We start from the raw sequence: 17,818 nt of genomic DNA on the forward strand, positions 1-17,818 counted from the left end.
TTTCGATACACGTACAGTTTCAATCTTGCTAATCGATACGTACTTTTTTTTTTTATATAAGTTAGCTAAACGTTGTATTGTAGGATTATGTATTTTTAGTATGGAGAAATATAGATGACGATTTTCTAGATTCGATTCTCACAATTTTTAAACCGAACCTTGTATGAAAATTTGAATTTTAAATTATAGGTAAGTATGCTTTTTGCTGATCCCAGAGTTCTCTTGTATTTTTTGTATATATCTAATTGCATCCATTCCAACTAAAGTGAATTCGGTACTGTTTGCCGATGGCCGAGGCTCGAAATCCTTCGGAAAGTTTAAATCACCGGTCTCTTCGTCTCGTTCAAGGAAGATGGTGAGAGTTAAATTTTTAATATCTTCTTTATCGATCACGACTTCACCCTTCTTCACGATCTGAGATTCCTTCGCATCCTGCTTTCTTTCCGTTCGAGTTTCGGTACTTTTTCTATTCGGATCGTCTATTTTTCGTTTTAAATATTAAACATTGCGATGATTCGATAAGAAAACAACGTATCGTGTATCGGTTCAATGGTACTACTTATTCAAGAACGTTAACGAGTTCGTACTTTTGTTCCTTTCTTCGCGTGTCCTGTCGTCGTCCCGCTTCTTACGATCGCTGCAGGATTCACGTTCCTTCGGCTTCGGTGCTTGACAGTAGCTGTCAGCGATAATATCTACATCCTGCTCGGCGTTGCCCACAGGACGTACGCATTTGACGGCTCGTCGCTTCTCGCAGCCGAGTAGGCAGGATGTGCATCCTTGCCAGTCACCGATCATCCATCTGCGATCAATACGATTGTTCTTTCAACGTACTGCGATCAATTCTCCTCGATAAGAGTCGTTACGAGCTTCATTTGACTACTTCGACTTCTTTTTAAAAGATAAAAAAATATGGAACTCCTCGAAAAAGTTATCGTAGCGTTCATAATAATACAAAAAGAAAGCATGGAATCACATTTTTGAATAAAAAAAAAAAAAATGTGAAGAACAGTATAGAGACGATTTTAATGATTTGAATTTCATTTCATTCGTTGCTGTACAGCCTCGTCGCGTTGGTCTCAATTAAAATATTTCTGTAACTAACCTCGGCAAACAAGGAGCCCGATGACAGGGTCTCACTTTCGCCTCCGGTTTTCGGATGTTCTTGCAAAACATCTCGTCGACCAGGCCGGCGACTTTTTCTAAGCAACGAGGCTTGGAAATCTGCTCGCCTGGGCCGCAATTCGCGCTGCATTTTTCCCAGTCGACAAAGTCCCACGAGAATTCCGGCTTACGAGGGCTCTTCTCTTTCACACCGTACGAATACTTCACCGTCACGTTCTCTTTCGGCTGAACCTATTCGATGAAATAACTTGGTCAACAGAGCGATGCCCAGGCGGTGTAAGAACGGAAGTAGTACTGCAGGCTTCGTGAAACACCCCTGGCACTCGACCAGTGTTTGCACGATGGGAACAAAAGCTGTTTTATTAAGGAATTTCCTGTTTACATTGGAAAGAGACGCGGTGGCTTGACTTACGGATGAACTACACCTCGGTGGATTGAAAAGAAAATGTAAAAGAAAAATCTTGCACGAGCAAACTTTCATTCGTATTTGCATGAAAAGATCAGCGCCATTTCAATTGCATCAGCCGGCTAGAGAATAGCTCGGCGTAAGTTTGATATTAAATCAGGTTATTTCCTATCTCAATCAAAGCGACACGTAGATACCCTTAACGAGGCATACGAGAATAGAAGCTTCCGAAACAGCAACACCCGTATCACGATGAAACGTGCTGAGAAGGCTAATTAGATCCGAGTAACGTTCCCCGGTGGGTTTCGAGATACCAAGAACTTCTAATCAACCGGTGCAAGATTTTACGAGCTACACCATGCGTAGGTGCGAATGCTCGTAATGAGAGCCAGTATAGTCTCGTAACAGTCGAACGGACCTCTATTCGTTTCGTTATCACCGCCAAGGTGTTGCATAGTTCGATAAGAACTGTCCAAGACTGGACATCTTGTTCGAGATACCTTATCGATCCGTCTGGCTAGCTAATTAGCGTCCCGCGTTCGTTATGCTCACCAATATAACCAAGTCCTTCATGACTGGTCCAGGTATGTTCAGAGCCTCCTGGTTCGGCCTTATCGTTCCTAGCCACGCCTTCGATCCCGCCACCTCGAACATTCCTAAACGATCGCTGAAACGCATAGTTGCGAGTTCAAGTACAAGTAATTTGCAGAATTTCACGTTGAACCGATTCAACCCTTTCACTGCAACGAAGTAACACCGCGACGGCCGGCGATACCGCTATAGAGAGTTATATGAATTTTAATAGCCGACCGTTTCGGTGCCATGTTCGATTTTTCTTCTTTGAAGTTATTGAATGTTTTTACATAGATACATAGAAAAAATGCGATTTTTGTAAGTTCTTGACAGAAATTGCTGACCCCTGGCAATTTTCGAAGTTAAAAAGAAGAAGATTACTTTAATTTCAATTCGATGGAGCTAATATGGAAGAAGAATTAAAGCTTTTAAAGCGTTCAATGAAAGTCCATTTACCCATCAATCAATGATTTCCCGTCTTTGCTCCGCACCATTATCCTGGATTTCGTTGGTTCGGTTTCTTCAACCCGGATATTCGTCGCTCCGCTCGGTACGTCCACTATTTTCTTCGGTTCTACCATCGAAAGTTTTTCTCCGATTATTAGAAGTTTCCTAGCAGACGGGTGGGAAAGTATCGATTCGTGGGACCGCGGATAAGAGATTTATTCGTTGATAGGAAATATCGTCGGGGCGCGAAGGGCAAAGGGAAGGCTAGAGATTCTTTCGGGAATATCTCGAAAAGTTCTCGCACTTTTCACTGATCTACAACCATTATCTGGTAAGGAATTTCAAGTTTTTTCCTCGCTTTATTTATCGCGATTACAGATTCTTCCGATTCTTCAAACTTTCCCTCTCGTTTCTTTTCTTTCCTCTATCGAATCAAACTTTGAGCATCCTTCGACTCGGACATAAACTATTTCCCCTTTTTATTAACTTTATGATCGAAAACTTTCGAACAAAGTGCAATGAGATTTAACGTACCGACTTTTAATGTAGGAAAAGCGGAACTTTTTTAAACGTCCGAGAAAGATGAAACAGTACCGTTTGAGGTTTCAAACGTGGACGTAAATCAAGTGGCAGTGATGTTATTAGACTCACGAGATGCCATTTCGATGGTTATTATAGCCTCCTTCAGTCTACAGGATGTTCCGTTACCCCTGCAAACGCCGCATACATCTTCGATGGCGTTCGATTCCATATTCAGATCGCAGGGTATTTCTCTGCAAATCCCTTCCACGCAAATGTCACGAATACCCCTGTAGCAGGTGGTGCCATCGATGACTTTCGGCCTTAGGGAGGCAACCACCTTCCTCTCGCTCAGGCAATAAAGGGCGCACGGATTCTCCGAGGCTATCAAATCTGTTTGCGGTCGATCGTTTAGTGAACTATCCATACGGATGCAGCGTCAGCGAATATTCGATCTGTTGCCAGATCGTTCTACCTACTTTCCGGTAGATTGTAAGCCGTCCATCGGTGAACATTTCCGTCTTCCGGGAAGATCCAGCTGTTGAATTCGGCGCATTGAACGTCGCGAAACGAGGGCGCGTCAACGTCGCACGGCTGCGACAGAAACGAAATAGTTATTTTAATTCTTAGAATATCTCGTTTCCTTTACTAACGTTTGTCGCACAGATTTTATGCCGCTTTCTTGCGCCCCGACAATACGCTCCACCGTTCGAAGGCGAAGGGTTGCTGCATCGTCTGACCGAGAAAGCCACGCCGGAACCGCAGCTTCGAGAACATCGACTCCAAGGTGACCAACCACCCCAATCGCCGTCCACCACTCCTGGCCTCTCGCCGACCATAAGGCATTTCATTCCATAACACCACTGCAAAGTTAATTATCGGTGAGCCCACCGGGGGCGCCTTTTGGCGATACCGAAATTAGTCACGCCACTTGCCATTGCCATAATTTTACTAAAATTTAACTGCACTCACGTTTCATTGCAAAGAGAAAAATTACACTCTCCTCTTGTTTCTATTTTTTAAATGTTAATGAATTTTAACGATCTTACGGAAAGAGTCACGTCGTCGAATCGTTTTTACTTAAATCGAATAAATCAATTTATCAACAGAAGTACCGGTTGCAGTCGTTTGATCACGCTCTGCTACGTGACGGGATGACGGGACCAAAAATATTTTTCGATAATCGACGAACAGAGGGGAAAGGAAAAGCCGCAGGAACGTGATAGAACGTCCGCGAATGGAAACGCGTTTGCTGAAAGACAGTTTCAAACTTTTATTTTCTCAACGTTCCTCGTCTCTTTTACTTTACCACAGAAAAAAACTCGATCCTTTTAAAGAATTCGCTAATGATTATCTAAAATCATGATAGATAAGTAAAAAACCTAATTCTCTTTGCTGCTATTCTCGAAACTTTCAGCGTGCACTTACTTTCGTTTCGTACGATTTATCCGATCGATTCTCCACGCACCAGAGCCGGCAATTATTTATTTTGATCGATGCAAAGCGAACGAGCCTAGCATGTTCGATCAATCTCAAGCTTTAATGGCTGGCAAAACATTGAGATAGAGTGTGTACAGGAGGTAGAAGTAGCGCGAAAAACAGCTGCTCGCATGTCTCGAACGTAATGTCTTAATCGGAGTTGCATTGAAATTCAAAACGTTCAAAGAGAAAGAGAGAGAGAAAGATTTTAATCCAATAGAGTTCCAGCCATCGGATCCTACTAGACCAGTTTCTTTGCTAAACTCTTGTCGTAAAATGTTTCCTGATGTATTTATAAAGGATTATCGCGTATCTGAACAATATGTATCATTCCTCAGCGGGAGGGAGGTATAATTTTTTCGCAATCAGTTCTGCAAGCGAGGGTATAAAGTTTAAGTTCAGGATCTACGACTTTTCTAATCGTTAACCCTTTTATGTTGCGCGTTGTTCGAAAAAGTTTCATGTAATTCTGATATGTAAATCGTCGCGTTAACTACCTCGTAATATAGATTGCACGATACCAGACGACTTTTCAAAGGAACGCGATGTTTTTTCACGTGTAATTAGCGAGCGGTTTGAAAAATATTTATACTGTATAACGAATACATCGCGTTAATCAGTTGAAATTTAATGTAATGCATCGAGATCTATCAAAGGATACTCGTTAATTAACTTTAGCATTTTTCCAGGCGATAATTTACCCTGTTTTTCCCGCAACTGGTGCCTTCGGCCAGTGGTTTCCGGGCTGACACGCAACCCCTTCCGGGAATGGCGCACCTCAGGCTCTCGCAGCTCTGAAAATGAAACGTAATCGCATTGGCAGAGTAGCGTCGGGTAGTTTCGTGCCGATTACGATATCGCGAACCGATTGGGTGTCGCTTATCGAAACGATACGCGGCGAAACAAAAATTTCAGAATTTTTCAAATGTTCTAAGGCATTCAACTTCTTTGACCTATTTAGTGTCTTTTGAAGTTAGGAGATTGGGAATCATTAGATATTAAATTTTGTGTGTAATTAAAAAAAAAGGAATGCACGGAGAGTGAAAGGATAAGGTAGACTGTTGAGAGAAGGCAAAAGGTTGGCTCGTTGACCAGCAGATGGTGCCTCATTACGGCCGGCAGGTAAAATTCAAAAGGATTAAACTTTAGAATATTAATAAAATTGAAAATATACACGAAAGTTGGATTATTAAGTTTTTTCTAACAAAAGAATTCATTTTGGAAGTCTGATATAATTTTTTGCGCTTGAGCGACGTTAACGAGGCAGCAAATTATAAATTGCATTAAATAAATTAACTTTTTTAATTTGCACACCATTCGTATCCTGGATGCACAACCCTTCAATTAAATGCTCTGGGACAGAAAATTAAACAGACTGATTTAACGAGTATTATGACCGATCGAAATCAGATGATTATTTCATGTTATTCGTTCAATCTAGAATGAGAAATATAGCTCGTTAAAATGGCAAATATCATTTTAATTACGTTTGTTAATGCACAAGATCCTGGATATTTATCACCCTTCTCTAACGAATCAAAAATATGAAAAAAAAAAAAAGAGAGAGAGAAAGAACAAGTAACTGACAACTTGAAATTACCTGTTTGTTATGCATTTCACCGTTTCTCTCGCGGGAAAAGTGTGATAAAAACGTCAACATACAGACGAGGAAGTATCTTTTTGTTCGAAGCAAACAAGCAGACAAATTTAACTAATTTAGTATGCGCGGAGGGCTTAATTAACCTGGTGAAGTCCTTTAACAAAGCTCGGAAGTGTTTGCAGTTGCCGTTTTACACCGAGTATAACAAATATGAATAACTTAATGAACAAACGGCTAATGTATTAATGAAAGCGTGTCTGTCCACACGCTTTTGTAAAAAGCAAACATTCTTTTATATCTGTAAAAGAGCGAATCTTTGCATTGAGAGAGAGCAAACGTTTAAGCAAATTATTTACGTCCCTGCGTTGGCTCATTGTCAATGACTCCAAAATGGCGAAATAACGAGGGATCGTTAAAGCGGCCACCGACAAACTCGATTTGCATTGATCAAATCGTTCCATCGTTAAAATTTGTCGACAAAGCAGCATCGCGAGGCTTTTAATGAAAATTATGAAAATATTGATTTTTGAATGGACACGTTGATCGAAACAATGAAGTTTGTTTCGCGAACGTTTTAATCTTCTCTGCTCGTATTCTATCGTTGAAAAATGAACATTTCCCATAAAACCGAGGGCACATAGTGAAATTATTCAAAGATTTAAAACAAACATTGTTTCAATCTATTTTGTATTAAAAATCCTACCAAAAGGGTAATGAGTTCATTAAACACTCGTCACGTTGCTTGATTACAGTCCGCACTAATTATGATGCGGTTAAGTAATCACAAATTTCGGTCATTTACTCTTGGGGGAGTTGCATAATTAACAGGAGCACGGAAGAATTTCCAATTAAATTTTGCAAAATTTAAAAGTTAAATTGACTTTTATGCTAAACAAAAAAAATCACGTGAAAATTTATTGCAAATTATTTTAGGGACGCGAGGGATTAATTTTGAACTTTAATTTCAGAAATCGATACGTAGTTTTGTTCTTACGATTCCTATATCGCAGTATCGTGCATCCTTGCGATATTCCAGCCGACATTGATCGTCCGCGTTGTACATTACCCCCGGAAGTAACTCCGTGCTGGGAAACTCGTGAATGTAAGGTTTATCCTCCAAACAGAATCCGAAACCGGCTCTGAAAAAAATTTCTGCTCGTGAAATTTTCATTGAAATAAATTTTTCAACTTTTTCAATTAAATCCAATTTTGTCGTAGAGCTTGAAGCATCTCCAGTTAAAAGGAGCGTTTTGCTTCTTTAGAATGAAAGCAACAGAAATCTGAAATCGACTCGATAGAATATAGTCTCTTACTCGATGTACGAATTCAGAGAGTTCCTCGAGCACTTAGACCACTTCCTCGTGACGTATAAGCTTCCCGGGTACATGACCGTGGTCTCGATATACCCTTTTCTACGTTGAATAATACCGGGACAGCCATTTTTCTCTTGAATATCGTGCGACATTCCTAATCTAAACGTTGGTAACATTTCAATTTCAGGAAAAGGTGGACACTTGTTTATAACGTTTCTTTCGAAAATTCGTACGTGTGCCCGATTTGATGAGCTAGATGATATCCCGTGCGCAGGCCAACATCCTTCACAACCGCAGCTCCTTTCAGTGGATCGCAAGTTCCGGCGATGGTCGAGGTTCCGGTGAAAGCACACGAGCTTGACGTATCGCAGATGTTAGACCTGAACGGGTCGATTAAACGTTAACGATCGTTCCTGGTTAGATTGGATTCACTTAACGTTCGCTCGAATGTACTTGGTGATCAGGATAGCGCAGTCATGGTGGTTTGGATGTAAATCGTCGCTCGGGTTAATCGTTTGCTGCCATTCTTGGAAGTATTTCAAAGTTTTCTCCGGGTTCTTGGTAGCCGTTAAACTCATCTGTTGAATTTAATTAAAATTTTAGCTCGATGACGTAAATGTTTAGTTATTAGGAGGACCTCGTCATCCTGGATTTGCATTCTTATGATCCTGACGATGCTCAGTTCCATCAGTATTCCTAAGCTGACGTCGTGCAGTAATCCTGCAGCCTGAGGGGAAACTTAAAATTACCCATCGACGTTAATTTAAAAAACTCGACGATTTCGAAACTCCTGTGAGAAAGATCAGCGCACCATGTTGAGCAACGTTAACACGTAATTCTGAACGTCAAAGTCCTTGTGATAATCTATAACGATCTTGTCGAGCACCAGCAGTAGTTCGAGCGTGTAGGATCTGGCCTGTTTCCTGGAAGGATGCCTCTTCTGCGAGCTGAAAGCACGCTTGGCAATGCTTTTGCCCATATTGCCGGTGACGTTACACAGCATCTGGCTATTCCTTCCGAATTCATCCGGTCTCTTTTTGTAAACGACATGCGGATGCTCCGCTTCTTTCGTGAAATCGTGACCGGTCAATGGCTCGATCGTGTACCACCACCGTTTCGTTCTGATATATCCGGCCTACATCGTTTCAACGGGGATATTAAAAACAAGTTACACGAGTTTCAAATAAAAAGGTAGAATACTAACGAGACCATAGCAAGTGGACAAAGCGCTATTCTCTGATTGACCGCGAACACGTCCCAGATAATGACACTGTGCGTCGCACATTCGTTGCAATTTTATATTTTTCAGAAAATCTTCATTATTTTTACAGTTACACGATCCTCTCTGCTCCTCGATAACGGCACCTGAACGAAACGCAAATTATTTTACGGTAATTACTTTTATGCGCCGAATAAAATTTCCTCTTTACTCGCCTGGAGCGACGAGACGATGATTCGGTTCCAGCTCGAGATGATGTTCCTTGTCGCCAATTTTCAAACGATAGTGAACAGAGTCATCGGGAACAATGTCCCTGTTCGATCGAGCCGCGTAAAAGGAACGCTTGAAGTGATGAGGTATTTGATGCGACAGAAACTTTCCATCCGATCTGACTTTCCTTGGCACTACGATCTCGTACTCGTCGGAGAATTCCACGTCTCTCGTGTAACGTCCTTGAAAAATTAATCGCTTTTAACAGGGTGTCGTTACACTCTCATCTCATCTCGCTGACATCCTCGATCGAAGTTGAATTTAATCAATTGTTCGATGGAAAATTAATATTCCTCCTCTCGATGCGTAATCCTCTTCGCTTATGTCACACTTCGACTGCAATTTACGCGTCGTTTCTTCCGTTTTTCCTTCGATATATCCCATCAACGTTGTCGTTGTTCGACGAAAACAAGCTGACCTACTTCCGCTTTGACTAACGTAAAATTTCCTGTTCGCGGAACCGCGTTTCGCTAATGAATCCGGTTTAACGTAGGCAAGTGCTCTCTTTTCCCCTTCATTTCTTTGGAAAGCATCGATCAAGGTAAAAATTTCATCGTTTTACCGCCTCGACGTCCTTCATTTCCAGCTAATCGATATTTTAATAACGCTTTTTCGTTTAATTGCTGCACGGCTTGGAAAAATCAATTAACGGTGTATTACTAAAAATTCACACCAACTGCCTGTAAAATTGAGAGTTACTTAGCTACAGAAATCTTTCCTGTTCAGTCGGAAGTAAGAAAAATAGCTGTCACGCACCGACAGAAGCCGGGGAAGCTTTCTTCTGATAGATACCAACGAGTTTGTCTGAAAAGGACAGCTGACAGAGAAGAAGCTACACTCGCGATTCAACACTGATTCGTCTGACATTGTGAGAAACTTTTTCACCCAGTTTCATCTTGAAACTGAGCTACAATTTTGGCAGAGAGCTTGAGATTTCAGAAGCGAAGGGGATTCTAATAACGACTACTCGTCTACTGGAGAAATATCGTGGCTCTAGAGGATTCCTAGGTTCTGCACACGACTCTGCTAACAATAACACGCAAGAATAACATGGATGGTGAAAAAGACCAGTTGAAATCTCTCGAGCGTACGAAGAAACATATTTCTAGACTCGAGGAAGAGAAATGATTATAATAGCAATGATCTGAGAAGAACTGTACTGTTTTTTCTAATTTCTGCTATAAGGTTGTCCTATTATTTTAATAAACGATAATAGAACACTTTAATAATCCTCTGTTAAATACGTATTTAATTTTAACCTAAAGGCAATTTCATTTACACAAGCTGTGTACGAAAAAGGTCTGAATCCTGGGTTAGATAATAATTTAAGTAACGTACCGGGAAGAGCGTTGAATATTTCCTCTCGTAAATATATTTCATCCAGAATGTTTGCTACTTTAATTAATTTTAATTAATTTGAGTATACAGAGGTAGATACGTTTGGTTACACGTGGAAACGTGGGCGTGTATGCTCGCCTAAAACGAGCGGAGTAGATATTTCGGGAAAAAGGCAGTGGTGAGTAAGAAATAACAGGGAAAATGTGAAAATTGACCAACGACGCAGAGTTTTGAAGTTCGCGAAAACACGACTTATATTATATTTTCAAGTGAAACATGGTTGGAAACAGACGTCGCTGGTCGAAATTTGTTTCTGCACGATCGGTTGAAACGCTAATGAACAACCCAACCGTTAAATTATTTTTTTTCCCCCTCGGTGTAGCGTTTCGTCGCGTATGCATCGCGTGTTTCATCGATTCCTCGCGCAAACAACAATTTCTTTTTCGTTCGTTTCTAAAAGCAGGGCATATTTCGCTTTGATAAATCGCGATAAAGTATCGAGCGTCCGCGTAAAGAGAACATAACCAAAGCATCGTTTGATCGAACTTATGAAATCTCGTATTTCGTTGGGGGGAAAAAAAAGAAGGGAAAAACGTTACCTCTGTACCCGTTGGCGAATCCTCCACGACGGGGCGGAACGAACAAAAGAACGTAAACGAAGAGAAACATCGAGGGATGTTTAATCATCGTGGCTTTTTGTGAGAAATTTTATGTCTATCGCGATTTCGAAAAGAGAAAGACAGAGAAAGAGGAACTGGAAGCACGTCGCGTATCGATCTCGAAACAACATGATTTAATGATAGCTGATGTTAACCTGTTAAGGAGGAAAATTTGAGAAAAACACGGTTCTAATGCAAAACTCGTAGAATACACATTCTTTCGAAAAATGATCAAACACTGTCTTGAAGAATAAAAGGAAGCAGAGATACGGTCTTTTTTCACACGGTTATTTAATTCCACTTTGAAGCTACGATTTCTGTACACACGGAAGGAAAAAGTTGCTCCGTCGAGCAGTTACAGTAAAAGGCACTCTGCCGGCCTGCTAGGCTGACTTACAATGGCCGTTCGATGCAATCTCCTTATCGTAAAGTTAAGATTAAAGCGGTAAAAAGTTTTATTCTCTCGGCCAGAAACTTCAGTTGCTCGCAGCAATTCTTTTCGCAACTGGCTCCCACTTCTTTTCGACTACCACCGCCCCCGCCTCGCTTCGCCACACTTTTCGTTGGGTCCGCTTTCTTATCCAATACAGCCCGCTTTCGCATTGAACGATATCAAACTAGCTTTTCATTCGAGCTTTCAGCGATGCTAACGTAGCAGAGGTTCGTTAATATAGAAGTGGCAATTTTAATCTCTGTTCATTAGCCCAGATACTCCTACCGTGCTTAACCCTTTGACTACGAGAAGCGTATGTACAGGTGTGTGAACGCCTTGAGAAAGTTACCGCTTAGACACGGAATGTATCTGCTTACACATAATTCACCCTCGTACGTCTAGCAACTAGGATGTTTCAACTGCTGTAAGAGCATATTAACAGAAATTCCTTGATACAAGAGTGCTATTTTAATCTGCGTTCATTCGACTAGAAATTCGTGCACCGTTTAACCCTTTCACTGCAAAAGGTGTACGAGTGTGTATACTCCTTGAAAAAGTTACTTAGCTACGGAATTTGCATACTCACGATATCTTACTTGGGAACATTATATATCTCGCTAGCTTTTAATCATAGAAAATAATTAAAAGTCTCTGTATGTATTTTTAAATATAAACGGAAGAAGCATAATTGAGCACGATGTACATTGGTCGTGTCTCGGTTTCACTGAATTCCAGTTTTCCAGATTTACGACAGCGATACCCGGTTTTATTTCCACAGCGCAGCCGAAACTAAGCCTCGCGTGTCTAATTAATGAAATTTCGCGAGGGTACCGCGCGATAAGGCTTCGCGAGAACGTCCTGGCAAGTGAATTACTCGCATCGGACGTTTTCTCGTTTCGCTTGGCTTACTAACCTAGAACTGTTGCTCCCTACTTTCCTCGCTTTCTCTATTATACGTCACGACCCTTTCAACTTTTCCATCTACATTATCGCTCAACAATTTCAGCCCGTCTGTCTTCTAACGCTCTAATTACATTTTTATCGTATTCGATTAATCACAACCGGGGTCTTTCCATCGTTTCAGCTTGCACATTTTTCATTCGCGTTGTTCAACTTTCGAAACACCGTGTACGAAATTAATAAAACGAAAGTTAGGAAACGCGAGGTTTAATTTTGAAAGCAAGAGATTCGGGTTTTCTTACTCGCCGTGAAAACTTCATCCTCGCGGCGGCGGGTCGGGAAAGCAAGAAATCCAAACGATAGTTTGAATTGCTAAAAGCTCAGCCGTCTTATTATTATTCCGAATATAATAAGTCGTCGGTTGATACGATTGCTGATTCTGTCCGTTCGCGTACCGTTCCGTTTCCCTCCCAGATTTGCATACCATTCAACTCCCATCCTGTCTGTCACTCGAACTCTACCCATTTCCCTGGTCTGCATTAGATTTCATTTAAAAAAACCGAACGAACACATTCGTGTACGAAAAGCTGTCAAGAGAGAAAGGAATTCTTTTTTTCTTCATTATCACCTTAAACAGCACCGGACAGTGATGCGTTACAGTCATTAAAAGTTGGAATTCCGAGCGAAGCGGATGAAAAATTCATCAAATTACCGTAACGATTCTATTATAATTTTCTGGGAACATTATGTAACATCCATTCTTTTACTATTCATGCACTGTACTTAGCCTGATAATTCAGTTGAAAGTGAAATTAATTACCATCCCCTTTTACCATGAGCTTACCATTTTTTATTTACATCGCGGCGCGGAAGAATATCAAAACGAGGTTAAGAGACCGGAGCTAGGTCACAGTCCATTACGAACATTAGCTTAGTAATTCTTTTTTTTTAGCCTTCTTAAGTAAATAGAATACTTCTGATGTTATAAAATAAACAAGCTTGATTAAAAAATGTTCCCTATACATGGGAAAGGTTTTAAACCGATCAGCAAAAAGCAGTATCAATATCGTATTTATTTTTATCATTTAATTAAGAATCCCTGGTCGATGCAAATTCTGTACGTTGCCAAAAAAATATGGTCGTCGATAAATTAAGTTTCCTTTTTATCGCGAACAATCGTGTTGATTGATCGAAGGATCGAGGATTTTTCCCTCCCGAAAAGCGTGCACGATGATTAATTGAAGTTTCCTTTTAAGAAAAATGACCTAACTGATTGACGTATTTACAAGTGCACCTTCCTACGAACACGTACAAAGATTAATTGGAAAAGAATCTAATCTAGTACTTGATACATTTCCTAAATGAAGTGTAAACCTGTGAGATATCGCTGATACTTTGACGACTATACGAAGAAGGATAACTCGGAGAAATGAAACCGGTTTTAATTTAGCTAAAATCGCTAAGAAACAATGCCACGATAAATAGGATGCAAATAAAACTTAATCTCGATTATTAGGGAAAAAAATTAGAAAGTAAGATAAGAATTTTCCTCGTCCTTTTGATCGAATTCCTTATCGGTGGAGGAACGAATGCATTTCTAGCGGATAAAGAAAGGGCGATTTTGCAGTGTCAGTCGTTCTTCGACGGTTGACTCGTTGATGCGGCAACTATTATCATAAACTGTGGATTTCAAGTTGGTGAGTTTATGAAGATTGAATTAAATAGTACCTCCTTCGAGGAAATACCGTCAGGAGGAACAGAACATCAGTGAAAGAAGAGGAAACTGATGGAATCTAAAGACGGGAACGAGATTCTTGTAAGCGCTGATATTTAAATTCTTCGCGAATACCTTCTTAATGCTAAATATATTCGTCAAATGTCTAGATAACCGAATGTTTTATAAAATACCTGGAAGTAAGAAAATAGCCAAAATTTCTGCGGTTCGCGTTCCTATTTTTCGTTGCAATCGAAAGATACCTTTCAATTTATCTCGAAAAGTGAAGGTTTAAAGTCGGAGAAGCAATTCCATCGGTAACGGTATCAAAAAAAGTGATAACATCGTTTCACGGAAAGCTTCGCTTCGTTTCTCGAAACGCATTCAAAATTGCAGCCTCGTAAATCGGCGTTAGTCTCGGCCGCGGATTCGACGATTTCGTGCACCCTCCTGGACATTATCTCGCTCGTTTCGTGGCGTTAGGTTAAACGAAACTGTTCGATAAGTTCAGAGGATTTAGCGAGGAAGGCGTCCCGGGAAGTCCCCGGCTTCGATTCACCGATATCACCGATATCAGCCGTTCATTTCACCTCCGTCTATTACACGTTATAAAATTAATTACATTTTTACAACGTTATCATTCCACGTTGATGTTTAACGAGATAAAACATTTTCCCATCAATTTGCTTTCATACCTTCGCTCATGTTCCAATTTTAAAACGAAAATGAAAAAGCAAAGCCGGACATTAATATCGGCAAGAAGTTCCATGTTTTGAATAACAAATCGAATCGCGAAAATATTTTTATTTCTACTACCGTATACGTCCAACGGTATCCTCGTTTCCGTACGCTCGTCAATTTCCTTTTGCTCCTGAAATTAATTGATCAACGTCGAGGCGAGCTGGTTGAAAAAACAATACGCATACAGAACGGCTCGTAAATGCAAACCGCGTTGAACGTTGTTTCCGCGGAATCGTTTTCAATTACGAGTATACACCTGTCGCGAGAATTTGAACGATCGAAAGGATCTTTCGTCGTCTCCCTATGAAATCCGGTTGTTCGCCGATCGCTTCAGGGTAGAAGTAAAAAATTTATTTAGACGGATACAGAAACGTATCACAATTTGAACCTGAATTTAGATTCGGAGAAAATTGGCAAAACTCCTATGCCGTTAAAATTCACATAGAATAGGTATACGATAATATATCATACGTAATTACGAGGGTGTTTACAGTTTAAATAATTTATCCGCAAGTTACCATTTATACTTTCCTATCTCTTTCGATCATCAATTATTTCTCCTCGTTTCCACCCTATCTCTCCGTTTGTCTGTGTCGTTAATCGTGCAAAACTTTCGCGACTATTTCTATCCGGTGTTATCGCGTTCTCTATTGAAAATTAATTTCACGGTCTGCGTGACCGAGAAAGAGAAAGGGTGGAGAGATAAAGAGGATTGATCGACAGACCAATCGCCAGGGAAGATTAATGACCCGGCCAATTGTAGTTACGGTGAATACGTATTTAAGGGAATCAACAATCCATTAATCCGTTAAAAAGTATTCGGCGACGGAAAGTTCGATTATCTCTTGAGAGGAGAAACGTTTGACTGGTGAAAAAGTTTCTGGCATATTGAATATTACTTTAATGAAAAGATGCCTGAAAGTTTGTTGAAAAACTTTCGGGACTTTGTTTTACTCGGAACATTCTTCCTGTTATTTTAGGTTTTTTCTTTTAGAAGGCTCGTGCGAGGCACGTAAATATTCTGAAGGAAGAAGCTTAGAAATGTTACATTTCCCCTGGTTACGAAATGAGTTTCCAGCCAGCAACCGGAAGTATTGTTGGTTCACCACATTTCCAGAAGTTCGTTTCATTCGAGAAGGATATAAATGCGAGGCTGTACGTTTTTCGCCAGCGCCAGTCACGAGCTGTGGTTTCAAACTACCGACTAACAAGGCTCGAATTTTTAATGAACCTCTGCATCTTCGATAATTATCACTGTCTAGGATGTATATGAGCTTTCATCGCGTTGTTACGTCGCTTCGCTAAGATACCGGATGATTCACGGAAGAAGGCCAACACCTTTGATAATAAAATTAATCAAATTCGCACCGTTGTTGTATCAATCATTTCTTATGAAACGAGCTGTACGCCTTTGAATCGCGTTTGCCAAGTAATCTGGATTTGCAGCAGCGTATCCGCTCACGCTGCGATTCAATAAATTACAGCATCGCCCGATGAAATTGCTTTTCACGATGATTCGGCTCTGATCGTTCGGCATCTGCGTTTCGTTCCCATTCTACGGTTCCATGAAAACGCAACACATTTAGAGTACAGACACGTTTGATCCTCGTAAACAGGAAAATCTGTGCAACGTGACGTGATACAAGTTAAACGATATCTTTGGAAAAATTAATTTCCTAGCATTCGGTTTCGGACACCCTTGTATTATTATCCTAATTGATAATGCCTCCGTACGGATTTGATGTTCGTTTTGCGGCAACAATGGGATCAACAACAAAGCTGGCTAATTGGAGTATCCTACTCGCGGTTAAACAATACGAAACAGTTTGCAATTAAATGTCCAGTGCAATATAAATATAAATATCGTGGCTCGGAGGGAAAGCTGAGCGAAGCTCGTTGGATGGCTCGTAATTATTCGAAACTTTATTAACGTTCACTCAATTGTTGCATCGATCATTATTATCGTTCGATTTTAACGTTCTATACAAGTGGCGATTCGTACACTTTGTTCGCTTCACGATTGCCGCAGTTCTCGTTGAGTGTTTTCCACTACACTGATAGAACGATGATAATTCATGAATGGAGTATTTCAACGAGCGATGCTGATGATTGCCACCATTGTTTATGCGATTTAATAAAAGACAGCATCGGATGGTAATTGAATATGTTCCGGGAAATTACATCAAAGACTTTACATCGTTGTACGCATGCTACTCGGGTTAATTAATTTTAATTATTATCGAACACGAATGAAAGACGGGTACATGTTACCTGTTTGTTGATACAACGAATAATTATATGTTCTACACGAGAAGATCTGTTGATCTACCCATTGTTTCTTGTTCTATTTCATTAGATCTCTCTAAATATACACTATCAACTATAATAAATAAAACAATCTGATTGTATGAGACAGAGCATCTTCTAGCTACCAGTTTTACGGAGAAGGTCCAATTTAAAGCGTCTTTTGTTACCGAACGATGTCGTCCATTAAGCAGACTGGCGTTGATTTATGTTGTACCTTTCTTTTTTACGACGGACACAGATTGTGGATTGTATGTGGGTCACGAAACACCACGAGAGAGGCGTCGATGCAGAAACACGGAACGCGAAGGAAGAAACGAGAAGACCAAGAGACAGCTACGATTCTCAGGAAATGGCTCCATTTCACCGAGATTTGTACCTCCATTAAAGTTCCCCCTGACCTCGCTGCAACAACTTCGGGACCGTAATAATTCCATTGTTTTTTTTTTTTCCATTCCTTCGCAATTGCCCAATCGTCGATTTCGTCCGTTCACGAATGACGCGATGGAAGCCTTCTTTCGATGATTAACGACGGACGATTCGTTTGCAGGATAATGGCGGATTTTCGACCACTCATTGGACGCAATATTACGTCCAACGGTAGAATCGAAATAGAGAAACGATGAACGTATTCGCGTTAAAAAGCTGCAATTTCAGTTTCATCAAGCTGGTCAGGCGGTACGGCTGCATTTAACGTCCCCCTTTATCGTCGCTCTAGCGTTCAATTAATTCCACTTCCGACGAAATTAATAGTTTCCTGCGCTAATTGAGTTTACAA

The 17,818-nt window shown here is 40.5% G+C and overlaps 1 protein-coding gene across 3 annotated transcripts; it reads right to left on the reverse strand.

Moving 5' to 3' along the window:
* Window positions 1–122: 122 nt before the first annotated feature.
* Window positions 123–11,986, reverse strand: LOC117611946 (A disintegrin and metalloproteinase with thrombospondin motifs 7). 3 transcript variants are annotated; one of them, XM_034340470.2, is made up of 18 exons: window positions 10,889–11,986; window positions 8,897–9,133; window positions 8,667–8,827; window positions 8,274–8,597; window positions 8,100–8,189; window positions 7,916–8,040; window positions 7,696–7,842; window positions 7,463–7,621; window positions 7,144–7,288; window positions 5,251–5,343; window positions 3,724–3,933; window positions 3,550–3,664; window positions 3,203–3,463; window positions 2,561–2,678; window positions 2,084–2,198; window positions 1,106–1,356; window positions 588–802; window positions 123–479 (listed from the first exon to the last, which is right to left on the reverse strand). In XM_034340470.2, exons 1-18 carry the CDS (start codon window positions 10,974–10,976, stop codon window positions 184–186), a joined length of 3,150 nt encoding a protein of 1,049 aa, XP_034196361.2. In that variant the 5' UTR covers window positions 10,977–11,986; the 3' UTR covers window positions 123–183. The 3 variants fall into 3 exon arrangements, with proteins under 3 accessions (XP_034196361.2, XP_076546532.1, XP_076546531.1); XM_076690417.1 differs by lacking the exon at window positions 10,889–11,986 and adding an exon at window positions 10,290–10,846; XM_076690416.1 differs by lacking the exon at window positions 10,889–11,986 and adding an exon at window positions 9,708–10,281 and having other exon boundaries at window positions 8,897–9,631.
* Window positions 11,987–17,818: the final 5,832 nt, after the last annotated feature.

Source organism: Osmia lignaria, chromosome 10, assembly GCF_051020975.1.
Source record: "Osmia lignaria lignaria isolate PbOS001 chromosome 10, iyOsmLign1, whole genome shotgun sequence".
Lineage (NCBI taxonomy): Eukaryota > Metazoa > Arthropoda > Insecta > Hymenoptera > Megachilidae > Osmia > Osmia lignaria.